Source organism: Gossypium hirsutum, chromosome D01 (assembly GCF_007990345.1).
Source record: "Gossypium hirsutum isolate 1008001.06 chromosome D01, Gossypium_hirsutum_v2.1, whole genome shotgun sequence".
In the NCBI taxonomy this organism is placed as follows: Eukaryota; Viridiplantae; Streptophyta; class Magnoliopsida; order Malvales; family Malvaceae; genus Gossypium; species Gossypium hirsutum.
In genome coordinates this window covers 21,172,680-21,198,533 of record NC_053437.1, presented here as the reverse complement: position 1 = coordinate 21,198,533, position 25,854 = coordinate 21,172,680, and the positions used below count along the sequence as shown (strand labels likewise).

At 33.6% G+C, this 25,854-nt stretch overlaps 1 protein-coding gene across 1 annotated transcript; it reads right to left on the bottom strand.

Moving 5' to 3' along the window:
* Positions 1-21,973: 21,973 nt before the first annotated feature.
* Positions 21,974-22,977, bottom strand: LOC107921889 (ethylene-responsive transcription factor RAP2-1). The gene has a single exon (XM_016851711.2). The coding sequence runs from the start codon at positions 22,481-22,483 to the stop codon at positions 22,166-22,168; it is 318 nt and encodes a 105-aa protein (XP_016707200.1). The 5' UTR covers positions 22,484-22,977; the 3' UTR covers positions 21,974-22,165.
* Between the last annotated feature and the right edge of the window lie 2,877 nt (positions 22,978-25,854).

The window sequence follows — 25,854 nt, the reverse complement described above, 5'->3', positions numbered from 1 at the left end:
TTACATTTCAAAACCATTTACCAAAATAGCAATCAATAAGAAGACTCTTAAACATGTTTCCTTATCATGAATGTCCGAGACCTTCGGCATGTAGAGTCCAAGCTTCAGAAAGAGATAATGTACCTGAAAGAGGAAATACTAAGGGGTGAGCTACACGAGCTCAGTGTGAGTCCAAAAGGTGACAAACAACAGAATTATAGAACATAAATCCAAATAGCAGTTCAATGGCATAGTGTATTTAAAGAGAAACACAAAAGTAGAGGGTAAACTCGGAACCTATGTCCCGACCGTATGCAATAATCAACACACGTGGTACTATACGCAGAATCACAATAGGAAACTCATCAACAGGTTGATACCAAAACACTATCATCATAAACACAATAATAAGAAAATCAGAATTACGCTTGCACCTTAATACCCACAATTAGAACAGTCACGAACATTAAGACAAGCAATTAGAATATAGGCAAACAGACTTCCACCCAATCACTCAATTAGATCCGTATGAATGCAGTCAAGTAGTAAAAACCCTTCCATCCAGCCAACACACCTCTCCCTCCCCCGATTACACCCCAAAAGAGCTGTTTAAGCTCACCAACCAAACACACCACAAAGGACCTCGAAAGGCCCATCCAACCCTACACACCATGTATGTGGACTAAGCCACTCAGATAATAATACGCAGCAAAGCTGGCATATATGCAGTACAGTGCATTGCGATAAACTGTTGTACAAACATGTTGCAGTTTAAACTGCCAGATCAAATAAAAGTACGTAGCAAAGCTGACGTACATGCGGTACAGTGCGGTAAATTGTTGTACCGATAAGTTGTAGTTAAATTGCTAGGTCATATCAGAATCAGTCTTCCTTCTCTTCACAACCAATCCAAAAATTACTTTATGCAAGTGCATGTATGCTTACAACCTCACAGAAACAATGAACACATCAATAGACAGTCAGATAGAAACAAACATGCACACACCCAGCTAACCGGGTTTAGAATCAAATATCTCGCACAACAGTTACAAATAACACATAAGCTGAAGCCCATATCAGAGTCTTAACTACCCTCCCTAAAGCCTAGCCAAGGGTCAGAACACACAGACACATTTTCACATAAAAAAATAGACACAGAACTAAAATTGGTGACTTAAGGGTGCTCTGGCCATGTGGAATACCTAGGTCGTGTAGGGGTCAACACGCCCGTGTGAGCCAAGGACATGGCCGTGTGAACGGGCCATTTAATTCTCTGTCCATTTGTGCTAAAATAATGTATAGGGCAGAGACGACCGTGTAAGGGTCTCACACACCTGTGTGCCCACCAAACACGGCCGTGTGTCCAAAACACAAGCTCGTGTGGCTAGGCTGTGTGGCATCAAAATTGGCCTGGAACCCTAACTCTCAATTCAACATGACCATGTAGACTAACCGTGTTCGGGCACACGCCCGTGTGGCCACCTGTATAGTCACAAAACGACAAAACCACCCTAAAATAGCCCAAAAAATCATGTTTTCGCACCCGAAACACTTCTCATCCCTCGATAACCCAAAATCATACCAAATTGAACAAGTTCTAAGCATAAAAAAACAATATAGTGTCACAAATAACTAGTTACGAATACACACACATGAAATGTTGACTTTCACAAATCGACTCAAGAATTCGTAAACAAAATAGAAAAGATTTGGAACCCACACCTGATTCGCGATCAATGACGTCCAGACACCAACTCAACAACAAAGAAGAGAAGCTCTCCAAAATTTGCAAGCAAAATCATTTCCCAAAAGAAGAAAAAATAAAAATAAAAATAAAAGCAAACAAAGGAAAGGGAGAGGAAGAGGGAAAAAGTGAAAAAGAAAATAGCAGTAAAAACTAGAAAATAAAATAATAAAATAACATTAAATAAAGAAAATAATTAACCAAATTTTTAAAACAAAACAAAAATAATCCCTCAAAACGCTCTTGATGACTCGAACCTAGGACCCCAAGCTAAACTAACACACAACCAACCACCAGACAAACATGCCCATTCTTAGACTAAAATGTACAACTAAACACAATAGCACAACCTACTCATTGACCATAACAACAAAACTCAAAACTTCTAACCCAAAAATTCGAGATGTTACAACTCACCCCTCCTGTCTGAAATTTCGTCCCTGAAATTTCCCACAAACAAAGTAGTGGTATAAAACAAGCTACAACACTACGCTCTCATTGCGCACTCTAGTCCTAGAGCGCTACTACACTAGACTTCAACTCAAGACCTTATACACACACCCAAAACACTTAACCACTAAAGCAGATACATATTTATCCTATCATACCCAATTACTATGCTCTAATCAAAACGTCAAAACACTCACAACCATACATGTCTCAAAGTCATCGAGGACACTCCTAAATCTGATGTTTTATAGACCTACATTGAAAACATGCTCCTTCTTTTTCCAGCAATTGCCCATATGGTGCTTCTTATAGTGCTCACAAAACGAACTGCTTGCACCACTATCGGCACCCCCCGAAAAACCTTTATTGCCACTCAAATGTGTTCTAACACGCTTTGCAAACCGAGGCTCCAACTTCGGAGGACTGCAATCTCTTTTCTTCCCACAATCAATGCACCTAGCTTGACGCATTTCTCTATTCCTCTCTAACCTAGCCTCAAACATTTTCTCTAGCACTTTCCTAACTACCCAAGTCAATGCCTCAGTACCAAGCTCCAGGTTATCGCTACCCAATGTTGGCAGAATCGTATTGACCTTCAACTTTTGAACAAACACACGTCCTGAAGAAGTAGACAACTTCTCGCGATCTTGCTTACCTTCAGTATCCATATCGATCTCTTACCTAATCTTTAAGAATCTACAATTTCCAAAATTGCACACAAGCATAAATTTCTAAATATTGCAAGTCTCAGCTGACTAAACTAATTTAAACTTCCCTAAGTTTAGCTCAAACTGACATCGGAGTCTCAGACATCTCATTTTTGTAAAAAGTTTTTCCAAACACAAGTCATTTCAAAACACTATAGTATAGTTTCCCAAAGTTTTTTCTTTAAAACGAACACACTCGTACATGGTTGTTAAAAACACAGGTCGAGTTTTACAAACTTGGCTCTGATACCACTAAATCTAATGCCCCAAAACTTAGCTTAAAAGTTTAAGTCTGATTTTAGAGGTCACATTGATCACCGAAGTGATCGTGGGAAATTTAGTTTAACAAATCAACAAAAAAAACATTATTGCATTTAACTTTCTAAAAACACTCAGAAATAAAGTCTCGTTATTACAAAAAAATTATTGTCCAAAGAAAACCATTTAAGAAAAGCCCAAATTAAATTCGTACCACAATTCTTATAAATGTTTACATCTCAAAACCATTTACCAAAATAGCAATCAAAAAGAAGACTCTTAAACATGTTTCCTTGTCATGACTGTCCGAGACCTTCAGCATGCCGAGTCTAAGCTTCAGAAAGTGATAATGTACCTGAAAGGGGAAATACTAAGGGGTGAGCTACACGAGCTCAGTGTGAGTCTAAAAGGTGACAAACAATAGTATTATAGAACATAAATCCAAATATCAATTCAATGGCGTAATGTATTTAAATAGAAACACAAAAACAGAGAGTAAACTCGGAACCTATGTCCCAACCGTACGCAATAATCAACACACATGGTACTATACGAAGAATCACAATAAGAAAACTCATCAATACGTTGATACCAAAACACTATCATCACAAACACAATAATAAGAAAATTAGAATTACGCTTACACCTTAATACCCACAATTAAAACAGTCACGAACATTAAGACAAGCAATTAGAATATAGGCAAACAGACTTACACCCAATCACTCAATGAGATGCGTATGAATGCAGTCAAGTAATAAAAACCCGCCCATCCAGCCAACACACCTCTTAGTCCCCCGATCACACACCAAAAGAGTTGTTTAAGCTCACCAACCAAACACACCACAAAGGACCTCCAAATGCCTATCAAACCTTACACACCATATATATGGACTAAGCCACTCAGATAATAATATGTAGCAAAGTTGGCGTATATGCAGTACAGTGCATTGCGGTAAACCGCTATACAAAAATGTTGCAGTTTAAACTGCCATATTAGATAATAGTACGCAGCAAAGTTGACGTACATGCGGTACAGTGCGGTAAATCATTGTACCGATAAATTGCAGTTAAATTGCCAGATCATTTCAGAATCAGCCTTCCTTCTCTTCACAAACAACCCAAAAATTACTTTATGCAAGTGCATGTAGGTTACAACCTCATAGAAATAAGGAACACATCGACAGACAGTCAGACAAAAACAGACATGTACACACCCAGCTAACCAGGTTCAGAATCAAATATCTCACACAACAATCACAAATAACATATAAATGAACCAAGATCAGAGTCTTAACTACCCTCACTAAAGCTTAGCCAAGGGTTAGAACACACAGACACATTTTCAAATCAAAAACATACACAAAACTAAAATTGGTGACTTAGGGCCGCACAGCCATGTGCTCTGGCCGTGTAGGGCTCAACACGCCCGTGTAGGGGTTAACATGCCCCTGTGAAAGGAGGCACACGCCCATGTGAGGCAGGGACAGAGTCGTGTGAATAAGACGTGTAACTCTCTATCCATTTCTGCTAAAATAGAGTACAGGGCAGGCAGGGCCATGTAAGGGTCTCACACGCTCGTGTGCCCACCAGACACGGCCATGTGTCCAAAACACACACCCGTGTGGCCAGGCCGTGTGGCACCAAATCACTAAAACCCTAATTCCCAAACACACACGCCCATGTGACCACCCGTGTGGTCATGTAACCACCCTAAAATAGCCGAAAAAATCATGCTTTCACACTCGAAACACTTCCCATCCCTTGATAACTCGAAATCATACCAAATTGAACAAGTTCTAAGCATAAAACAATAATGTAGCATCGTAAATAACTAGTTACGAACACACACACGTGAAATGTCGACCTTCACAGAATCGACTCAAGAATTCGCAAACAAAATAGAAAAGATTCAGAATACACAGCTGATTCGCGATCAATGACATCCAAGCATTGACTCGACAACAAAAGAGCGAAGCTCTCTGAAATCCACAAGTAAAATTGTTTCCCAAAATATGAATAAAGAAAAAGAAAAAGAAAAGCAAACAAAGGAGAGAGAGAGAGGGAGAGGGAGAACGTGAAAAAGAAAAGAGCAGTAAAAACTAGAAAATAAAATAATAAAATAACATTAAATAAATAAAACAATTATCCAAACTTTTAAAAAAACAAAAATAATCTCTCAAAACACTCCTAATGACTCGAACCCAGGAGCCCAAGCTAAACTAACACAGAACCAACCACCAAACCAGCAAGCCCCTTCTTACACTAAAACACGTAACTAAACACAATAGCATAACCTACTTACTGACCCTAACCACAAAACTCAAAACTTCTAACCCCAATATTCAGGATGTTACATTTAAGTTCTTCCTTCTCTAACCACTGATCTGCTAAGTGATGCTTGGTAGGCAATACCGATTTTGGGTTAATTCTTACCTAGATGACTTTCTAGGATCGTCAATCCTAGGGTTTCATAACACTCAATCAAATCATAACAATTTAAATGAAATCTATCAGTCAATCAATTAATAAGATTAGTAAAATTAAAATATGTGAAATATAGATAAAGTATAAATTGATTCTAATATTTACACAAACATTCAATTAACAATGTTAAAGAAAGAAATATAAATAATAAAATAAAGAAAAGAGATGCTCATGGATTTATCGATGAAATCGTAGCTCTAGAACAATCTCTGCTTGCGAAAGTCTCACAATGGAATAGGATTTTTCGATTATAAGAACATAAAATAAACTAAGTAAAAACTAATAACGAAATAAAAACCTAAGAACAATTTCTGTCTCCTTAAAGATTATATGTTTAAACTAATTACAATGGCCTTTATATAGGCTAAACTCAGAATATTAAAGTGCCTAACCTATCCTTGAAGTACTTAGAGTTTAACTAGGAAAATATTCCTAATTTCCGTAAAAAATTCAACTTTCACGTACAAGGAGTTTTGGGCCGCATAGAAGTGGTATTGCAATATAAGCCTATAGTGTTGCAACATCGGATCTGGTGTCGTGACATAGCAAGCAGTTTTGCTCCAGGTTGTGTTTTCTCTTTGTCTTCGATGTTCCGACATCGCTGTTTTGGTGTTATGACATAGGTGGCAGTTTCAAGTCAAATATTCATCTTTATCTCCCGATTTGTCCTAGGGGACCATGTAACCTTATTTAGATATCTAAGATGTAATAAAAACTAGTAAAAAACATAAATCATTACTTTAAGTATGAAAACATAGATATATACTAAGATAATTTGATTTACTATTAAACAAGCGACAATTATGTGTTAAAAGGGATGTAAATAATAATTTAATTTGTGGTAGGTCAATTGACTTACCAACTCCACTGCAAAACATATATTTAGGCGTTGCAAACATAGCATACATAAGACTTCCGACTATCGAAGTATAAGGAATATTTGTCATGTTTTCTCTTTCTTTCGTTGTCTGAGGACTGTCCTCCAAAGAGAAATGAAATCATGATACGAATGGTTGATTTCCCTTATTCGAATTGGTCATCACATAACGCTCTAATATCTTGTTTATTTATGAAGCATGAGACAATGCTATCACTTTCTTTTTTTGATCCCTTTGGGTTTGAGTGCATAGAAAAAAAAATTAGCTTCCCCCAAGTCCTTCATGCTAAACTGTTGGGTTAACCATAGTTTAACTGATAACAATGCCCCTATGTCATTTCCAATGAGTAGAATGTCATCGACATATAGAGCGAGAAAAACCGCCTTTTCATCCCCTAAACGTTTATAAATACAAGTTTCATCTACGTTTTGCTCAAACCTTATTCCATGAATAGGATTCTTGCTTAAGCCCATATATGGATCTAAGTAGGTTGCAAACTTTATGATTGTTTCCTTTAGCTATATATCCGGTGGGTTGCATCATATAGATGCTCTCTTCAAGAAAGCCATTAAAACACGCTGTCTTGACATCCATACTTTGGATATCGTAATCGAGAGCCACCGTAATAGATAAAAATATGCAGATTAACTTGAGCATTGCAAACAGAGAGAAGGTTTTTTTCATAATCGATACCTTCTTTCTAAGTATAATCTTTTTCTATAAGTTTAGCCTTATAAGTTTCCACTTTTTTATCCACATTTCTTTTCCTCTTGTAGAGCTAGTTACACCCTATGAGTTTTATTCTTTCTGGTAAGTTTACAAGTTCCCATACTGAGTTGGAGTCCATAGACTCCATTTCAGCTTTTCTATTTTGTTTCCTAGAACTTGGAATCAACACTTTGCATCGCTTTATCAAACATGAGTGGATCATTATCTTCCTATTCAGCATATTCAGTATTAGAAACACTTCCTCCAGATTGGAAGAACTCAAGCCTATGAGAGACCCTCCCATTGAAATGAAGCACCCTATGCTTCTGATAGTATACATGTCTACTATTAGGATTTAGTTCTAGAGCTGATTCTGTAGGGCTTTGTATATTTCTCGAATGTTAATCGGGTACCTCTTTACTCCAAGGTTTAAAGTCATTTATGTAACTTTCTTCAGGAAAGCTAGCATGAGTTGACATTATAATAGTTTGCTCTTTCAGGTTATAAAACAAACCACCATTTATTCTCTTGGGATATCTTACAAGCATGCATAATTTTGTCTGTGCTTCCTCGTATCTTTATCCAATACGTGGGTTGAGCGTCCCCAAATCCATAAATAGTTTAGATTCGGTTTCTTATTGTGCCACAATTCGTATGGAGTTTTTGATGCTGCCTTAGTCGACACATCATTTAGAACATAGCAAGTTGTTTGTACCACATATCCCCAAAAAGATATTAGCAGCTTCGAGTAACTTAACATTAAACATACCATGTATAACAACGTCTGATTCCTTCTCTCTACCACGCCATTTTTTTGCGAAGTGCCCGACACAATTAATTGAGATAGAATCTCATTCTCTATAAGGTACCCTAAAAACTCATTTGACAAATATTCTCTACCTCGATCAAATCCAAATGTCTTTATGGGTAAACCTAGTTGTTTCTCCATTTCCACATGAAACTCTTTCAATTTATCAAAGGTTTCACTTTTACGGTGAATAAGGTATTGGTTCATGATGGAATATGCAAGTATACATAGTCGTTATCAACTAATAAGTAAGTAAAAAGATTATTGTCTCCACAGGGGCTATGTTTAAACCAATAATGGTGAAATTAATATTCACAAGTTGGTTAAGAAAACAAAATACCTTAAGATGATGGATGTTAAAATTAAATTAATCAACTATATGCAAATGAATTAACCTAAATGTAATAAAATAAAATAAAATGCAATGAGATGGTTTAGCAATAATTTCACAAGACTTAACAAAAATAACATGAATAAGCTAGAACAATTATAAATTTTTAATTTAATTCATTCATCATCATGCTTAACAAATGTTCCAAAAAAATTTCCATGGCAACTCGACCATTCATTAACTTGGAGTCTAATATAAGTTCTTTTGAAGTCTTATACTTAGGAAAACATGCATATTTCCATGTCAATATTTAACTAAGGATTCCTTAGAATTTATGTGAAGTAACAAGGACTGGGTCAGCTTGAAATAATTTAATCACATAAACCTAAAGTTATGCAAGGTAATAGTATTCTTTTGGAATCATTACGATCCTTTAATTCATTTTGGTTCGAATATGAATTAAGCATGCACCTTCCAATTATTGTGCCCATTAATCACCATTTGGTTCAGATTAAGTAACTAATTCTAATGCATTCAAAAATATTTTAATGCATGAATAACATGAATGATTTTAATTGGAATCATAAACAATTAAGGCACAGAACAATTTAAACATGAATTGAACAAATTAAATCAAGGCACTGCAATCATTCTAGCTAAAACAAATTTAATTCATTATTATTAATTAAAAATCAATTAAATAATTTGAAACCATGTTGATAAACTAAGAACAATTAAAGAGAAAAGGAAAAAGAAACTTTAAGATCAATTCAGTGATTTCCCAAGAACTATCTGTGGTGGCTTCCTCTAATTTTTATGGTTAATTCTATGTAAATTACTTCTCAAGGTGGTCGACCAAAAGAGCTTTTTCTCTCAAGAAATTCTTTTTCAAGGAACTCTCAAAGAGAAGATGGAAAAATGAAGAGAGTGGAATGCTTAGGCGTGGAAGAGAAAAGAGAAAGATGAGTGAATGTTGAGTGATGGATGAAAGGGTTTTGGCATGTATTTATACATATGAGAGGAGGCTAAAATTAGAGATTTCCAGCCACAATCTTCTACCTCATGTGGGCGACCATGAATTGTAGAGAGGATGGTTGGTTGGTTTTGCTACTTTAAGCATGATGCTGAAAGTGCAAGCTTGAAAAGTAGAAGGGTTGGAATGGATGAATTAGAGACTTTGAGGGTTGGTTTGCAAATTTTTAAAATTAGTTTAAAGATCTGATTTGGGCAGCATTATTGTCGATTCTTGGATGCTAGATTTGGGCCTTCCTTAGTCGTGTGGAGCTCTCTTTGTTTGGGTTGCATTTTGGGCCTTCATCTTTGCTAGAAGTGATCCAATTTTTGCTGCCCATTTGCACCTTGGTCCTTAAATTATTTTAGGGTTCAAATTAATTGATTTAGATGTCCCTTGATGAATTTTTGGCAGCTTGGTTGATGATGTTTTGCCGAGCTACACTATCAAGGCCTCAACAAAAGAGCTTTAGGATCAGATTGTCTCCGGTGTGTTAACTACTCAAAAATAACACAGAATTAAGTAAAATTTACATGAAATGGAATAAAAAATTATTTTTAATTAAGTAAAATTTACATGAAATGGAATAAAAAATTATTTTTAACATAAATTATTCAATTTTTTAATTTTGTAATAAAAATCACAAAAATCATTATCAATTACTCAGAATTTACAAGAATTATGAGCCAGAAAGTGTTATGAAAAACTCTATATTTTACAGTTATCACATCCCCAAACTTACTTCATTGCTCGTTCCGGGTAATGACACATGCAAATTTAAAAATTTTCAATAAGGAAATCTTACGCAATATTTAGATAGAATCAATTCTTCACACAATCATGTATCAACAAATTTATGCCCACAAATTCTTTTTAATAATAAGTTGCTTATATATAAATATTATTTCAAAAATTCAATATCAAGTAAAAGAAAATGTTAAAATGATTATAATTCGTATGCTTTTCAGAATCATATGTAAATCTTGCCATTCAATTTATTCTTCCTTTAATTAAGCAAGACAATCCTAAGGTTTAATAGTGATCTTCATATGTTGTACTTAGTAATTTCTCTCCACTAATATAGTCGGCATAGTTATCAAAATCAATATTTCATAGGGTTGTAATGGGGCTAGGCTCATGGTAGGGATAAAGTGATTTTTAGGTTAAATAACCTTAAACTTGCCTCGGATCTTCATAACACAATCCACCTTACTAATTGGGTTAATTCCCCCTAACTTTAATCTTGAACTCATGGTTCTAAATACTCTGATCATAAAACTTGATCATACATCAACATTTGATCATGCTCTTTTTTTCTTTTTTTTTTGGAAACATGTACCTCTTTCTGACTTCTCTCCCAAATATATTTACCAAAGCAAGTAAAGATTGGTGTAAAAATTTGGTAAAATTTATGAAAATATGGTAAGATGACTTACAATGTATGTAAATTAAATAAAAAAGGCCATATAACTTAAAATAAAGTTTCAAGGGATAAAAATAAGGTAAGCTTAAAAGGCTCAGATGATCCAAACAAAATGTGCCTTTATCATTTTCAAATTATTATGCCTACTAGGATTTCACCTCAAGAAAGTTATTAAGACAATTCTAAAGACTTAAACCTTCATACATGCCTAATTTCTAAGGAAAAGTAAATTTCATGGCTAACATAAATAAGACTTAGAAAACACACTGATATCATGATTAAGCTAACATGCTTTCAAAAAAAAGTTGAATAGAATAAAAAAATTATACTTTCATACAAGCTAATTTATTAACAAAAATTTTCTCTGAGCATTAATTTATTTCAACATACTTATGTGTGAAAATTGATTTTTTTAAAAAAAAAAATCATGCAAGATTGGCCCTTACCCTCTTTAAAAAGAAACAATGTCCTCATTGCAAAATAACAAAGTAGTGAATGGGAACTATACACCAGGTACAATTTCAAGAAAGAGAGGTGAGTCATGAAGACTGCTTTAAGTACCAAGTCTTTTTTTGAAAAATCCAATCCTAGACATGTACATTCACATTACTACACTACTTTGCTCTTTACTAGAGAACAAAAATAATGGAAAGGCATTGACTTAATTTATTCATAACTTGAAAATTGTTCAATTTTATTAATGATTTCAATCTAGTGTTTTATTGAAAAAACATGTAAAATAGCAATAGAGAAAAACTGAAATAAATGATAACTTAAAATATAAAATCACGATAGAGAAAAGTTAAGAGAACTCCCTCTATTTTATTCAGAATCTTCATTGATCAAAATTATGTCAAAAGGCCATCTATCGTACCAACCATACTCATCTAGGAAGTAATCATTTTCTTTCCTAGAAAATTTGTCCAACATTTAATTTGGGAAAGAAAACCAAAAATGATCTTTTCTGAAGGCCTTGTTTAACTTCCTATAATCCATGCAAATCCCCCAACTTGTGACTAGAATATCTACAATAATCCATTTGATACCCTTCATGTGTTTTTCCAAAACCACAAGTGTCTCTTCTTCTTGATTTTTGATGAACACAATTGAAATAATGTTAGGTAAAGTCAAAGATAGACGCAGATAATTATATTTCAAATGAGGAGGCAAAATTTTCAGTTCCAATTCAATTGGCGCTTCAACCAACACTTTTGATTGTGTGTACTCCTGAGATAATAACTCTAATCATTCCATTAGAATTTTCTGAGTGAATCGCTTCGTTTTAGCTTCTAACAAAGCTAATCTTTTCTCATCTTCATCATCACTTGACGAATCTACTAGTAAAATACATTCTAATGGATCATCTAGAGAATTGAGTTCCAATTTTGTAGAAGCTAACAATTCTATCTCGAAAATAGCAAAGCATTTGTCAAATACATCTAAAGATTTAATAACATTGAATACATTACATGTCACCTTGTCATCCAAAATTTCCTTAAATTAAGAATCCTGTTGCTGCTTTTGGAATCATTGAGGATACGACAGTGGTGGAATCTTAGCTTTAACTAGACAACTCTTTCATGGAATTTTTTTGCATTTGACAAAGGTATTAGATTATTTGAACTGACTGGTTTAGAGTTTACCTCATCAAGGATTACTGAATCTGACTCCTATGGAAGAGGAATTTCAACACTCGATTGAAATTCCTCTTTGTCTTAAGCTACAACAGACTCATCTTTAACATTAACCGCTTTGGGCTTCAATGCCCTCCACTCTTTGGGGCCTGCGTCTGAACTCATTGGCTAGTTGTCCCACTTGGTTCCCTAAATTCTTCAACATTGCTTCTTGGCTTTAGATTAGTGCATCATTCTTCGTTATGTACGCCTTCAGCAGATTCTTAATATCACTTGGAGATTTAGTTGGTGGGGGTTGTTGCACTTGTTGAGAATATTATGACAGATCATTTGGTCGAGATGGCATAGAAGACTTGCTAAGCCCATTGATTACTGCATTTAAAATTTGAATGATACTGCCATGAAGAGTAGTAAGAATTTTATTGTGGACCATTCCAATTCTAATTTCCCATGTAATATTTTAACTCTAGATTCAATGCCCAATTTTCAAAGAATTTGTCATCTTTATAGTATTCACAAGAAATACTCTCAAACTGGTTCGACTGCTGACTTGTTAGATTACCATTGAAACCATTAACAATTATGTACTTAAGCATAGAAGATATAGAAGATACCTGGGTTGTCAAGGAAGTAAGTGCATCAACTTCATGTACTCCAGCTACTCGTCTTCCTGTGGCTGCTTGATTTATTGCCCATTCATAGTTATTGCTGGCAATTTTTTCAATAATCTCGTGAGCCTTGTTGTAAGACTTAGAAAGGAGGGCTCAATTTGTCAAGGCATCTACCATCATTCTAGCATGAATATTGAGACCAATATAGAAAGTCTCCATTTGAATGCAATAAGGAATGCCATGCATGTGCAACATGAATGAAATTTTCCTTATATTTTTATGATTTTCATTTGATCACTTTATTTCACTCATTTTCACTCACACTGCTTTTAACCTGTTCCATGCTTTTATATCTCGCGTTTGGCTTTTAACCCTCACATTGCTTTTGTTCTCTCACTATTTTTCATTAAGGCACTTTGGCTTACGAGAATTCTATACTTATTATATCATACCGTTTATTACTTTTTTCACTCTAATTTTTCTTTTAAAACCTCATTGATGTTTCTACTTATCCCTCAATATGTATGGCCTAACAGTTAAGTCCATGCATTAATTTTAGGTACCAAGAAGAAAGATAAGTAAAAATCATTTACAGTTCAGGGTTTCATTATAAAGGTTCATCAAGAAGTAGATTTAGGCTCAATCATGGTACTATGGTATGCATACATCTGCTTGGCTTCTTGGTTCTAGGTTCTACCAAACAATACCTTAGGTCATCCCTAGGCACTTCAATATCCATGGATTTAATTATGTTATAAGATTCTAACTATCTATCATTCAACCAAACATACATGCTTCCCTATGTATACATTAATCATCTGGTATACTTAATTACTTTTCTCTATTCATAGTGTAATAAATTGAACTAATTAGTCTAAAAATTAAACAATTTAGAATATATTATTATCATATCAAATTTATAATATATACAATCAACCTAATTACATGTTCCTAACCAATCACTTGTATTTCTACAAACTCAAGCACACATCACATAAAACATAAAAATATAAATGAAAAGTAATTATAATTGCTAAAAATAATGAAGAAAAATACTAAAAGTTTCTATATCACCCCACACTTTAGATGGCACATTATCTCTAATGTGCATTGCATAAGTATATAAAAAAAAGAAACTACCTGATTTTTCCGTGAAAATTAAGTATGTGAATGAATGTGTGGAAATTTCCAAGACTAAAGATGTTGAGAATAATGAATTTGTTTGACAAATATGAAAGCGGTGAATAAATATTAGATTTATTATGTAATGGTGATGCATAAGTTCCATGACTGAAAGTGTTGGAACTAAACGGCTTGAAAGGTGGTGACTTCATAAGCCTTAGTCATAAGTTAAATATGAAATATTAATATGGCATCAAAATTTGGTTGCCATAGAATGATTAATAAATGTGACATAAAAACGAAGATTTGACTATATTTATACATTGAAGTCATACTATCCCTTTTTGGAATTGGCGATATGCTAGATAATAAAAAGAAAATGATGATTATGATAGCTTATTGTAATATATGAATGTGAGAATGTACATATATATATATGAAAGCACTTATAATGCCTATTGTAATTAGACAATGAGTAGTCTAGCAAACCTATGAACTATGAAACTTTCAATTTGTCTCCATATGAATATTAATGAATTCTGAGAACTCTGAAACTACCTCTAAATGAAGGATGAATATGTAAATGACCTTAATTATTATAAGCTAATTGTGAATGTTAGGTACCTAGTAAATTTAGTGAAAAGGTTAGGATACGACCAAAACATGTATATGTCATATTCCCAACGAATTGGCCTAATAGTTTACTACTTTGAAATGTTTTAGTGATTGAAACATTAAAGTATATATATAACTCCTGCAATAATATATTTATTCAAAATTAAAGTAGACACAATTAATATCACAATTGAATTTATTTTTAAACATATTTAAAAGTATTCAACTTAAATATAATTAAATGTATTATCAAAACCATGTGAATGCATCTATTCATCTACTTATTATTAAAGATAAAAAGAAAAAAACATACTGGTTTTTTGCTCTTAAAGTTTGTTGTCAAAAGTGATAACTATTTCAATAGTCCTATTTTGCAAAGTTTATTAATGAAGAAAAATAATAAGAAAATCAAGATTATTTATGCTGTATAGATTAATAATTCTACGCTTGTAAAGTTTTGCTTAGAGAATAAATTTATTAAACAGTTTCTAACACAAAAATAATTTAAGCATGATCTAGCAATTCTCACAATGATAATTGTAGCATCATTATTGCATAAATGTTTGTACTCGCTCCCCTTAAACTCTCTTAACTCATCAAGGGAAAACTCCCTCTGACAATTAAGTGTAAAATATAAAGAATATAACCCAAAAAAATGTTCCTCGATCAAAACAAATTTAGCTCTCAAAATAATGTCTTCAAAGGTGGTGGACAACTCCTTTAAATTGCCAAGAAAGTTAGCTTGAACCTTCAGATTTTATCCCTTTATCAACTAGTGATACTAACTTAAATATTCTTAGTAAATAAAACAATTAACCATTTCCAAATTATCTTCTTTAACTGATCAACCAAGCTTTATCCTCATCCACAATGTAATTCATACAAGTCCAACAGAACATGGACTATTCCAATCACAGAAAAGGTAATTGGAAACTAGTCTCTTAGACTCTTCCTATGATTTACTAGTTTATTTTATAAAAAAATTCACTTATATAATTACAATGCTTATAAAGGACATGAAAATGACGGCTCAAAGTCATGGGAAGTGGGGGCTTAAGAACAAGTGAACATAGAAACATTGGAACGGATTCTTGTTTACTAATTCTCAACACAAGTTACACATCAGGTCCTAACAACGCTATTATCATGAGGCCAACTTATTTATTCGTAAAGAACCTCCTAGAAAGGAAAAACTGCAGATGGGTTAGATCGATCTTGAGGAAATATGGCAAGGTTGTTGATGTTGTTATTCCCAAGAAACGGAGAAGAAAAAGGAAGAAATTTGCATTTCTGATATTTATTTCAAAACTGAGGTTGTGAGGGAAATGAGACGTTTGAATGGTTCTCTAATATTGGATAAACGAATTAGGGTTAATCTGGCAAAATTCAGAAACCGAACGACGTATTGGAGAAGGAAGGTGAAAAGTTGCGAGGAAGTTGGCAATACTACAATGAGACGAAATGATCAGGCTACTACTTAGAGGGACACGATTGGTGAGACTCACAAAATTAATCAGCTCATGAGTTGTCTAGTTAAAGTGGATGGAGGAAAACTACAAGCTCTAGAAACAAGCGTTATTGGTAAAGCCTGAGGTGTCTTTGATGTGGACTGGCTGGTATCAAACTTCAGAGCTCAAGGAGTATTCATTGTTCGATCGGTAAGATTATCTGCAGAATATTTTCTAATTGAATTCGACGACGAAGAAGTTTGAGAGGCAATGGAGAGTGATGGATGGAAATGGCTTCAGCAGTGGCTTATGGATATCAAACCACGGTACCCTGAATTCAAGGTTGAGGAAAGACTGGTAAAGTTACAGTGTATTAGAATACCTTTTTCCTTATGGTGTAAAAAAACATTTGAGAGGATAGCATCTATGTCGAGATATCTCATTGATGTGGGATGCAATATGAATTCTCCTGATGATATTTGTAATGGGTTCGTCATTATTATAACAAGAAAAATGGAATTGATTGACGAAGTAATTGAATTAATTTGTGGTAATTTTAAAGCAATGGTCAAGAGTATTTGAAGGGCATAAACAAGTGGTTGTGGTTGAAAGGGAGAGATGGATTCCAGGTCTTGAGATGATGGATGATTGTGTTAATGGAAGGTAACCGTCTTTGGCAGATTTTCCGGCGGAAGATATTCAATCAAGCCAAGAGGAAGAGTATAGAACTAGATCAATGGAAGATAATGTGGCATTAGTCGATAGGGATTAGTTGGCAAAGAGTACAGATGCTGAGGATGATAATGATGTGTTGGTAACCAAATCAAATGATGACTATCGAGTATGATGAATGTGTTGGAAAAAGAGTTTCAACACGATGCGGCTCATAGCATTAATGGGGACGATAAAGCTGTCGACTAGGGTAATAACTCAGATGGAATAATGGAGGGAGGATTAAAGAATAGGCAGACGATAGATTTGGTTAGTGAAGGAGCAGATGAAATGGGCTTAATTGAGAAAATGAGCCCATAAAAGTTGGTGCAGATTATGAAGAAGATAAAGGTACAAACTTACACTGTGTTTGGTTCAGTGTAATAGGTAATCCATTACGCCCCGATTACGCGCCTATTACATTACCGACCTATTCCAGCGTTTGGTTCGCTGTAATAGATATTACGCGCGTATTACAATACCAACCTAATCCCCAAATTTTCTACTTTTCTATTCCCTTCCCAAATCAAGGATTACATATTACGTCCGGCTTCCCTTCCCAAGTCTCTGTTTTACCCTCCCTCCCTACCCGACCCTCTCCTTTTTCTGTCCTCATCATTTCTCCTTGTCTGCCTTTACCGATTCTCTCTCTCTGTCATTTTTTCTCTTTCATTTGTTGTAGCACGTTTGAAATCCACTGCTTCATTTTTTCTCTCGGTCTCGGCGTGAGGTATGAATCTTGAACTTTTCATTTTTAGTTTTCTGTCTTTGCCTTGGATTGTGGCTGCTTTGCATGCTGATTTGTCTGTCACTCTTTAAATCATTAATTTACTACGAAATTCGCGTCTTTATCTCCAGTCTCTTTCAAAACCTTCCCAACATTTTTTTCTCTTTATTTAATTTCTTTTTGTCGATTGAGAATTTGATGTTCGTTTGACTTTTTTTTCTAGGTTGATGCTGCTCGATTTTGAAGATACAAAGGAAAACAAGTTTTTTAAGGTTTGATGGATTTTCTTTTAAGATAAACAATTGTTTTTGTAAATGGGCTTTTAAAGGATTAAGTGTTGGGGATTTAAGTTAATTTGATGATCAAATGATTTTTAATTTGATTGGTTTTAGCTATTTCCGACTCTCATCTTTGCTTTTACATTCTTTGGCATTGGCAAAGTTCAATTTTCTTCAACTTTATGTTCGAAGTGGATAATCTTTTGATTGATTTCTTCGAATTTCAGAGTATCGAATTGTGTTGATCTGTTATTGATTGTATCTGGGGTTTGTTCACTTTCACTTTCAATTTCAATTTCAATCCAAATCTTGGTTTTAATTTGGACAATTTAAATCCCTTTTTTTATTTAGCTGTGGTGAGGGTTTATCAAGTTGTAAATTGTTTGATTGATTTCTTCGAATTCGAAAGCGTCCAATTGTGTTGATCTGCTCTTGATTGTAATCTACGATTTATTGAATTTGAATAAAGAAATTTGATTTGGCTGTGGTAAGGCTCTATCGAGTTTATAAACTGTGTGATTGATTTCTTCGTATTCGAAAGCATCGAATAGTGTTGATTTGCTCTTGATTTTTGTATCTGGGGGTTTCATTGAATGAATCATGGTTCTAGAAAGTGGATGGTTTAGGTTCTATATATATCGTTTGCTCGATCGAAAGGCTTGGCTTTGATTGTGTAACAAGTTGCCTGGTGGTGTTAAGTCGATTGTTTGATCCGTTTTTATTCAGTTTTCTTGTGTGTTCTTGGTTTTGATATGGATGGATGTCGACCCGGGGTCCCGACATATGAAGGAGACCTTTATGTTGTTGCTGCAGCTCACCATATTGTCAAGGCATTAGGAGCAACTAAGAATTTTAGTGATGATTTGCGGAAGATCCTTATCGATCTCGACTCTCAAGTCGATGATAACTTCGAATATAGACAGCAAGGGAGGAAGGGGACTTGTTGATGTCAAGGAACGACTCGATCAAGCAGATTGAAAGATCATGCAGTGGGAAACAGATCCAATGATGATATGGGATTCTGGACCTAAAGAAGCTTCTGACTATCTTGAAGCTGTAGATGAAACTGGGAAATTGGTTGATGGTTTACGAGGGTTATCTGTGCATGAAAATCAGAAGCAGAAGGAAATTCTTCACCGTGCAATGAACATTTTGCAGATGGTAATGTCTAGGCTCGAGGAAGAGCTTATTCATATACTTGTTCAGGATGGGCAACGGTTTGGGCCCAAAAACATTTACTCTCGATCTATTTGAAAGGATATTGTGTATGACGAGTCATTTGTTTCAGTTGACGATGAACCAACCAAGGAAACATCTAGCTGAAACTGCAGTAATGATGAAAGTGGTGAATGTATTGTAGACTTGGTTCATGCAGACGTAATTCCTGATATCAAGTCCATTGCAAAGGTTATGTTCACTTAAAATTACGGTCCAGAATTTTGTGACCAGGTCTTAGGGGGCTTTGGATCTGTTAGTTCATATTGCTTTCTCGAGATCTCAAAGGCAACGATCCTTTGCCTATTGAACTTCGGTGAAGCTGTAGCAATGGGGCCTCATCGACCTGAAAAGCTGCTTCGTTTGCTAGACATGTACGAAACTTTGGCAGGTCTTCTCCGAGACATAGATACATTGTTCTCAGAAGAGGCTGGTTCTTTCATTCAGCTCCAGTTCCATGAACTTTACGATCATGTGGCCGTATGCTGTAAAAATATAGTGTAACTAATTCTATGTGGGATGATGAAGGAGCTGCAATATGTGTTTTCAACTTTCTTATGCAATTTTAGCTAATTTCTAAACATTTTCTCTCAAAGAAGTAGAATTTTGTTTATTGATCAATAGATTAAACTTTCGGCATATAAACTGTTACATAATTGTGCTTCTATTGCCTAATTGGAAAATTTTGAGACAAGGATAAGTTACTCTAGTCCATCGTAAAGTTATAAAATTGCTGCTGGTGTTGTTGTTGTCAATAGTTGTAGTATAATATGCAGTGTATATCTAATAATTTGTGTTTTGGTAGGTTCATACAAACATATGGAACACACATATTTTTGTTAAATTATATATAATAATAATTATTTTAAATTATATTTTATAATATTATATATTATAATTTTAGTAAATTCATATATTTTATTAAATTATATTTAATAATAATTATGTTAAAATATGATTAAATTATTTATTATTTATATTAATAATCTTATTAAAATTTAATAACAATAACAATAATCATTTACCTAAACAAATTTATGCTAAGGGTATTCTAGTCAATTTAGTTTTTTCCATTATGGTATTACACCTCCATTCCATTCAACCAAACACAAGATTACTATTACGCCTCTATTCCATTACATTCAACCAAACAATTGATTTGCTATTACACCTCTATTCTATTACGCCTCTATTCCAATACAGCGAACCAAACGTGCCCTTAGGGTCTAATTAGTATGCTTCTAACAAACATTTTTGAGGTAAAAAATACTTTTGAGATAAAAGCATTGTTAAACAAGATGTTTTTGAGTTTTTCAAAAGTATTTTTGAGGCAAAAAAAAAAAGAGATTTGCAAAAGTGTTTTTTTAGCCAAAAGTAGAAGCAGACAATTTTAGTTTTTTGCTCAAAAGTGTTTTTTTGGACCAAAAGCACTTTTGAGAAGTAATGCTAAACTAAGCCTTAAATGAGAACGATAACATAAGTGCATCTAGTGTTATAGTGCATTTAAGGAGTAAGAAAAAAGGGATTGAGACAGAATTTTGGAATCAACAATAACGAAAAAAAGAAGGAAGGCTCAAAGCGAATCAGTGCAAAAGTGAAGAAAGTCACCTTTTGAGAAGTAATGCTAAACTAAGTCTTAAATGAGAACGATAAAATAAGTCTACTGTTATGGTGCATTTAAGGAGTAAGAAAAAAATGATTGAGATAGAATTTTGGAATCAACAATAACGAAAAAGAAGAAAGGCTCAAAGAGAATCAGTGCAAAAATGAAGAAGCCCTTCACTCCCTATTTTTATAAAGGTGACTTTCTAGGCATATGGGTTAAACATATTGTCATGGAACATTTGTGGTTTGGGAAAAATGTAAAAAAAAAGGTACGGTGAGAAGAATTGTGAATTAATGCAAATTGCATATAGTACTCCTACAAGAAACAAAGCTGGAAGAGGTTAATGATGTCAGTTTGGAGAATTTCTCATTGTGAAGGAAGATGGGTTGGTTCGATAGTCAAGTCAAGGGCTTATTGATTTGTGGAATAAGGATAAATTTAGTTTCAAAACTATCTAGTAGTTGAAGCATGTTGGAAGGAACATGAGTTCAATACTATCATTTGCGATGTCTACGCCTAGTGTGGTGCTTCTAAAAGGAAGGAATTGTGGTGCGAGTTTCTAAATTCTATGAATAACAACTCTTTTAGTTGGTGCGTTGCAGGTGATTTCAACTCTATGTGCTTCAACAATGAGAGATGAGATTTCGATTTTGGAAAAAAAATGCTTATGCCCATGATGAAACCTAATGCAAGAAGATGCAGGCCACGTCCTATTCGAATGTGAATGGACTTTTTAGTTCTTGTATGGTTTTTTAGGCTGGTGAAAGATCTATGTATGCTAACCAAGAAACCTAAAATCATTGTGTTCCTTGTGTTTTGAACCTCTTAAATATACGAACACATTATGGTTTACTACATTTGGTTCAGCTCTATGGACAGTGTGGTTGGCAATGAATGACATTTTTAATAGTAGAGAATAGTCCATTGAAGAGACGATGTTTACTACTAAAAGTAGAACGTGAAAGGGCTACTTGGATTGCTCCTGAAAGTGAATGGTTTAAATTTAATGTTGATGTATCTCTGTAGAGGGAGCAACAAGTGATCAATTGTAGGGGAGTTCACAGAAACTCTAATGGTTATTTTTTGATGATTTTTTTCGATCCACTAGAACATATGTGTGTTGAAATGGCTGAACCTTATGCTACTATTAAGATAGCTTTAGAGCTCTTTTTGTTATTCCCAGTGGAATAGAAAATTGGGTCTAATTGTGGAATTTGATAAATTAGTAGTTGTTGAATGGTATTGTGGCAATTGTTGTGAGATGACCATTCATGCAGCATGCACATTTGGCGAACCCTCCAAGATTGGCGAACTCATAGGAAGTGGTGAGTTACCTCAAATGAACAGTAAATGGTGAGCTCTTACAAATGAATAGTAAGTTGTAGATTTTTTTTTCCTTTATATAGATTGTTTTCAATCTTCATCAGAAGTTTCAGGGTACTTGTTCAAATCGGGTTTGGAGAAAACTCGAGGAGGGTTTGATGATTCCGATGAATTAGAAGCATGATGATGATGAAGGGAGGTGGTGTGTAGAGCGTCGACTTTAGCACCGACCTCGGTGGCCTTCTTGCGTATGGAAGCAGGTGAGATGTCTCTAAGTTCATCGTCCTCTTGTAATATAAGGTCAGGGAAGTTGAGCCTAGCGGAAGGTCCACGCAAGTAGAAGACGGCGGTGTCGTAGGCATGAGCAGCAGCTATGGGCAGGGATTTAAATTCCGGTCGCGGCCGCATTTTCGGTCACATTGCGTTTATCGCGGTTGCGGACATAATGGATGCTATTATGGTCATTGCGGTCGTGAATTTAAAAAAAATTCACATAATTTATTGTAAAATATAATAGCAGTTTCGACAATAGCAGTCCGACGGTGCCGCTACCGCTATATAACGGACGCTATTTCAATAACGGACCGCTATTTAAATCCCTGACTATGGGTGTGGAGTAAGAACCCAACCAAATCCTAGACCTCTTGTTTGGTTCTCAGATTTCAGCCACCCATTTCTCCCACTTTCTCATCCTTATCCCTCGGTTGGTGGTGTTGCATCTTTCACTTCTCTCCACGTGTTGAACTTGAACAATAATCACCTTTCATTGAAATACCCTAAACCCTAAACTCAAATAAACTCTTCTTTTTATTATGGGTTTTCAATTTTGTTTCTAAAGATTATAACTCGAAAGCCACGACATTTTAGAAAAAACAAAAGAAGCAGGAGACTAGTTTGGTTTAATCAAATAGTACCCTTTGCTTCAAAAGCTATAATGGAAAAGGATACATATATATAAGATGGTAGATAAAGAGGGAGGGAGAGGGGAGATTGCAGAAGCAAGAAGCATTAGTTTCCCACTTGGCTGCAAATCTGTCGTGAGGGACGGCCGCCACGTTGATCTTCCTTAAAGCTAAATCCAAATTTGGCCGACAAAATCCATCACCTCCTTGTCCGTTTTCTCTAAAGCCTATACTAAAAACGAAAGTTATATAAAAAGATTGTAGGAAAAGTAGTAGTGTAGTATGATCTACTATTTGAGTAGTCACATATTTCTCATTTCAGCGCACGAGTTATTGTTTGTGTTTGACAAGATTGAGATTATGGAATTTTATGTATGGAGTCTTAATATATAAAACTTTTGTTTGATGATCCATGGAAAAATTAAATTAATTAAAAATAATAATTTTCATCACATTTAATAATTCTATAATAAAAAATCAACTATAGAATTTTTTTCAATAAAAATATGAAAAGCTAGCTATCTATATAGATTTTGTTTTTCAATTTTTTTTGTCATTTTCTTTTAACATCACCATTTAAATACTTTAACTTTAAATTTCTAAAAATTTATAAAAACATTCTAATTATATTTCGCACTTAATTTTAAGAAATATATCAAACATTTTAAATTTTAAATTTAGTTTTTAATATTTTAATACTTAAATTTTCAACTCTTATTTTTTCTAGTTTATCAAATAGCATCTTAATTAGTTAAGTTTACTTTAGTTAATTAATTAAAATTTTATACAAATTAATCAATTTGTTTAAATTAAATAATCGTTTAATTTAATGCTTAAAATAATTAATTTTATAGAAATTCTTAATATAATTAATTAATCATAATTTAAGACAAAAAAGAAAACATATTCTCCATTTCATCTTTTGTCATCCTTAGTATTTATTCTCGGAAATTATCATGATTAATCGTATAATTATTATTAGCATAATAATCTATACCGTTTATATGTTTTATCATCTTTCAAAAAAAAGTTAAATAATTTTTTAATGAAAATGATGACTAAATATTATTTTTTTTAATAATATTGACATGGTAACTTATATGACAGACCACATGTACTTTTATACTGACATAACATTATTTATTTAATATGTCACGTCAATTAAAAATTTTAAAAATAAAGAAAAAATATGATGATTAAAATTGATATTATGTAATCATTATTTTATATTTATGATGGTAAAAACAATTTGATAATCACCCAATTTAAATCTTTGTAATATACCGTATATACAAATACTCGCTCTTTTTCTTTTCGGTGAGGATGAAAAAACCCTCACGTAGCTGCTTGTAAGCTTTTGATATGCCGACATAGTTATTTAATTTGTGTTTTGTTTCTTTTTTTAGTATGGAATATGTTTCCCAAATTAATTTATTATCAAATATCATCATTAAACAGTCAGCAATAGTAATGGATAATAGTGCATAAGTTTGTTTTAGGCGACATTCCACATATATACCTCTAAATAATTACATACCCACTAAAATATTGAAAGTATTTAACAGCTTTTTTACCTATATATTATAAAAAAAAATACTTAAATAGTATGTGAGATAGATTATGTATCGAAATAGTACATCCAAGCAAGTGGAGGGTAGTGCATAGGCGACATCATTTTAAAAATCTGACATGTTTGACTGTAAAAATATATATATTTTAATAGTGGTGCCTACTTGATAGGCGGCACCACATTTGTACTGGAATAGTATAGAACCCGTATTTTTATACGGATGTAGTGCAGGGGTATGGTGCCTATTTGATAGGCGGCACTGGTGACCCCTATCTGATAGGCGGCACCAATACAAAATCCCCCCCCATCCGGCTCAATACTAAATATCTGTTAAAAAAATAGTAGAACATGAGGAAGAAGAGAGAGTGAAGAAAGAAAGAAAGAAAGAAAATGTATTTTTATTTTTATTGTTATTTTCAAATAGAATAGATTATGATGAGAAAAAAATTATTTTGTTAGTATTATATAGTTTATTTAGTGTTATTTTTATGTTTTGTTTTAAAGTTATTTTGTTTATTGTGATTTGTTAGATTATAAATGTAAATTTATATTAATTTGTAAGTTATTTTGTTAGTAAGTTTTGTGTTTAGATTAATTATTTGTTTAAGTTTTATTGTGATTTGTTAGGTTATGAATGTTATGTTTTAAAATTTTTTAATATATTTGAAAGTTATTTTTTTATTAACTATTATAAAGTAATTGTTAGTGATAAAAATAAAAAAATAGATAAATACTGAAAATCAAAATAAAAATATTTTTTGTCATAGATATGGCTAGAAATGGCAATAAATTTGATATTGCTTGATGAGATAATAACTTCAGCACAAAGGGAGAAAGTTGATAAGATGATGAGAGAATTGCAAGATTATAGAATGAAACCAGAAGAAGACACCATTCGACACCTTATTACCGTAAATCAAAAGATGCAATAAGTGTTATGGGAGAGTCATGAACTGATTAGAAAGAATAAAGTGCAACACTTAACCCCTAGAGGGACATTAATAGAAAGGGAGCATCAAGTCATTTTAGACTAAATTTGGAATACATTGGTACCATGAAACTATTAGAATCTAGTTATATACTTCGTGAAGTTTATAATATCTTATGGAGCAAGGAAAATAGTGAGACAAAGTGTAGATTCACAAAAGTTAACTGGGAAGAAAAATGTGTTTGACATACCATGGATGGATAAATTAGTTGTTAGGAAATTACCAAGAGAATTTCTAAATTTAATACCCGTTATAAAGATTGAAGAGGAAGAAGATCCTGAGGAATTTCTAAATTGGATTGTAGAAGATGAATTTGAA